The sequence below is a fragment of the Chiloscyllium plagiosum genome, chromosome 30 (assembly GCF_004010195.1).
Source record: "Chiloscyllium plagiosum isolate BGI_BamShark_2017 chromosome 30, ASM401019v2, whole genome shotgun sequence".
In the NCBI taxonomy this organism is placed as follows: Eukaryota; Metazoa; Chordata; class Chondrichthyes; order Orectolobiformes; family Hemiscylliidae; genus Chiloscyllium; species Chiloscyllium plagiosum.
This window is the reverse complement of record NC_057739.1, coordinates 43683323-43685263: the sequence shown is the minus strand read 5'-3', so window position 1 is coordinate 43685263 and position 1941 is coordinate 43683323. Positions and strand designations below refer to the sequence as shown.

The 1941-nt window shown below is 42.1% G+C and overlaps 1 protein-coding gene across 1 annotated transcript in view; it reads right to left on the bottom strand.

Moving 5' to 3' along the window:
• Positions 1 to 494: 494 nt before the first annotated feature.
• Positions 495 to 1941, bottom strand: part of LOC122564624 (fibrinogen C domain-containing protein 1-like) — a 14118-nt gene continuing 12671 nt past the window's right edge. The window contains exon 4 of the mRNA XM_043719714.1: positions 495 to 949. Coding sequence (XP_043575649.1) covers positions 690 to 949 — 260 coding nt within the window. The 3' untranslated portion in view covers positions 495 to 689. The remainder of the gene's footprint in view (positions 950 to 1941) is intronic.

Sequence of the window (1941 nt, the reverse complement as noted above, 5' to 3'; positions counted from 1 at the left end):
GCGTGTGAGAGTATGTGTGACAGTGAGTGTGGTGTTTGTGTGTTTAAGAGTGAGTCCACATGTACATGTGAGAGGGTTTGCTATTGAGAATGTGAGTGTGCATGTGCATTTGTGAATGAGAATGAGAGTTTTTGGGGGGGGGGGGGTGTGTGTGTGAAGGTTTTTGAGTGCATCCATGTGTTAGTGACTTTGACTGTTTGTGAGAGAGAATTTGGAAGTGAGTGTGTACACAAGTGAGAACTTACAATGGTGTGTAAGTGAGTGTGTAAGTATGTGTGCATAGATAGGTGAGAGGTTATAATAATATGTAAGTGAATGTGTAAATGAGTGTATATGAGTGAGAGTTTATAATGCTGTGTAAATTAGTGCCTGAGTGAGTATGTGTCGATAAATGAGTTTACAATGGTGTCTAAGTGAATGTGTAAATGAGTGTGTGTGTGTGTGTGTGTGAGTTTATAAAGGTGTATAAATGAGTAAGTGAGTGTGTAAGTGAGTGTGTGAGTGAGAGTTTATAAAGGTGTATAACTGAGTGTGTAAGTGAGTGTGTGCATGTGAGTGAGAGTTTATAAAGGTGTATAAATGAGTGTGTAAGTGAGTGTGTGTATTATTTTGCTGGAGCTGTGTTAAAGTGTTTCATGGACTCATTTGCAAAAATTAAGGGTTGAAAGGTCTCATAGTTAAATCTCTCGTCACTGGCCTCCGTTCCTCGGCCTAATCTTCATCTCAATGAATTTGAGGGAGTATTGCCATCCAGTCCAGGACGACCACTCGATACCATCTGCATACGAGATGTGATGGCCCTTCAGGTATTGGCCGTTGAGGTTGGAGGTGTGGCAGTTGTGGTACCACCAGGCACCATGGTAAAAAGTGGCACAGTTATTCTCAGAGTGGTCATTGTCCTGGTCCTTGGTGGTGAACCTCATACCATTGTGTTTGATGAGGGAGTCCCCTGATGACAGAAAAAAACACAGGGATTACTGCAATGGGACAAACAACACGCAGTTTCTCACGGAGTGCGATTCCTTCCTGCTGAAAGTTAACAATCACACAACACCAGGTTATAGTCCAACAGGTTTATTTGGAAGCACTAGCTTTCGGAGTGACGCTCCTTCATCAGGTGGCTAGTGGAGTAGGTTCATAACACAGAGAACTTATAGCAAAAGATTATAGTGTCATACAACCGATGCAATATATTGTACACACCTCACTAGTCTGAACTGAGATGTCCCTTTTTTTATAAAATCTTAAGTTATCTCAGGAGTGTGACTTGAAGGAAGTTCTGGGCTTTACAGATTAATGAACTGAAACCTGCAACTCCTTCTAAAAGATGGAAGACTTAACAGCAATCTAGGTGCATTCAATATATCGCATCAGTTGCATGACACTAATCTTTTGCTGTAAATTCTGTGTCCTATGATCCTGCCCCACAACCACCTGATGAAGAAGCAGCACTATATTAATGATATAGAAGATGGTATCAGCAGTAACATTAGCAAATTTGCTGATGATACTAAGCTGGGTGGCAGGGTGAAATGTGAGGAGGATGTTAGGAGATTACAGGGTGACCTGGACAAGTTAGGTGAGTGGTCAGATGCATGGCAGATGCAGTTTAAGGTGGATAAATGTATGGTTATCCACTTTGGTGGCAAGAACAGGAAGGCAGATTACGACCTAAATGGAATCAATTTAGGTAAAGGGACAGTACAGAGAGATCTGGGTGTTCTTGTACACCAGTCAATGAAGGCAAACATGCAGGTACAGCAGGTAATGAAGAAGGCTAATAGCATGCTGGCATTCATAACAAGAGGGATTGAATATGGAAGCAAAGAGGTTCTTCTGCAGCTGTACAGAGCACTGGTGAGACCACACTTGGAATATTGTGTGCAGTTCTGGTCTCCAAATTTGAGGAAAGACATTCTGGCTATTGAAGGAGTGCAGCGT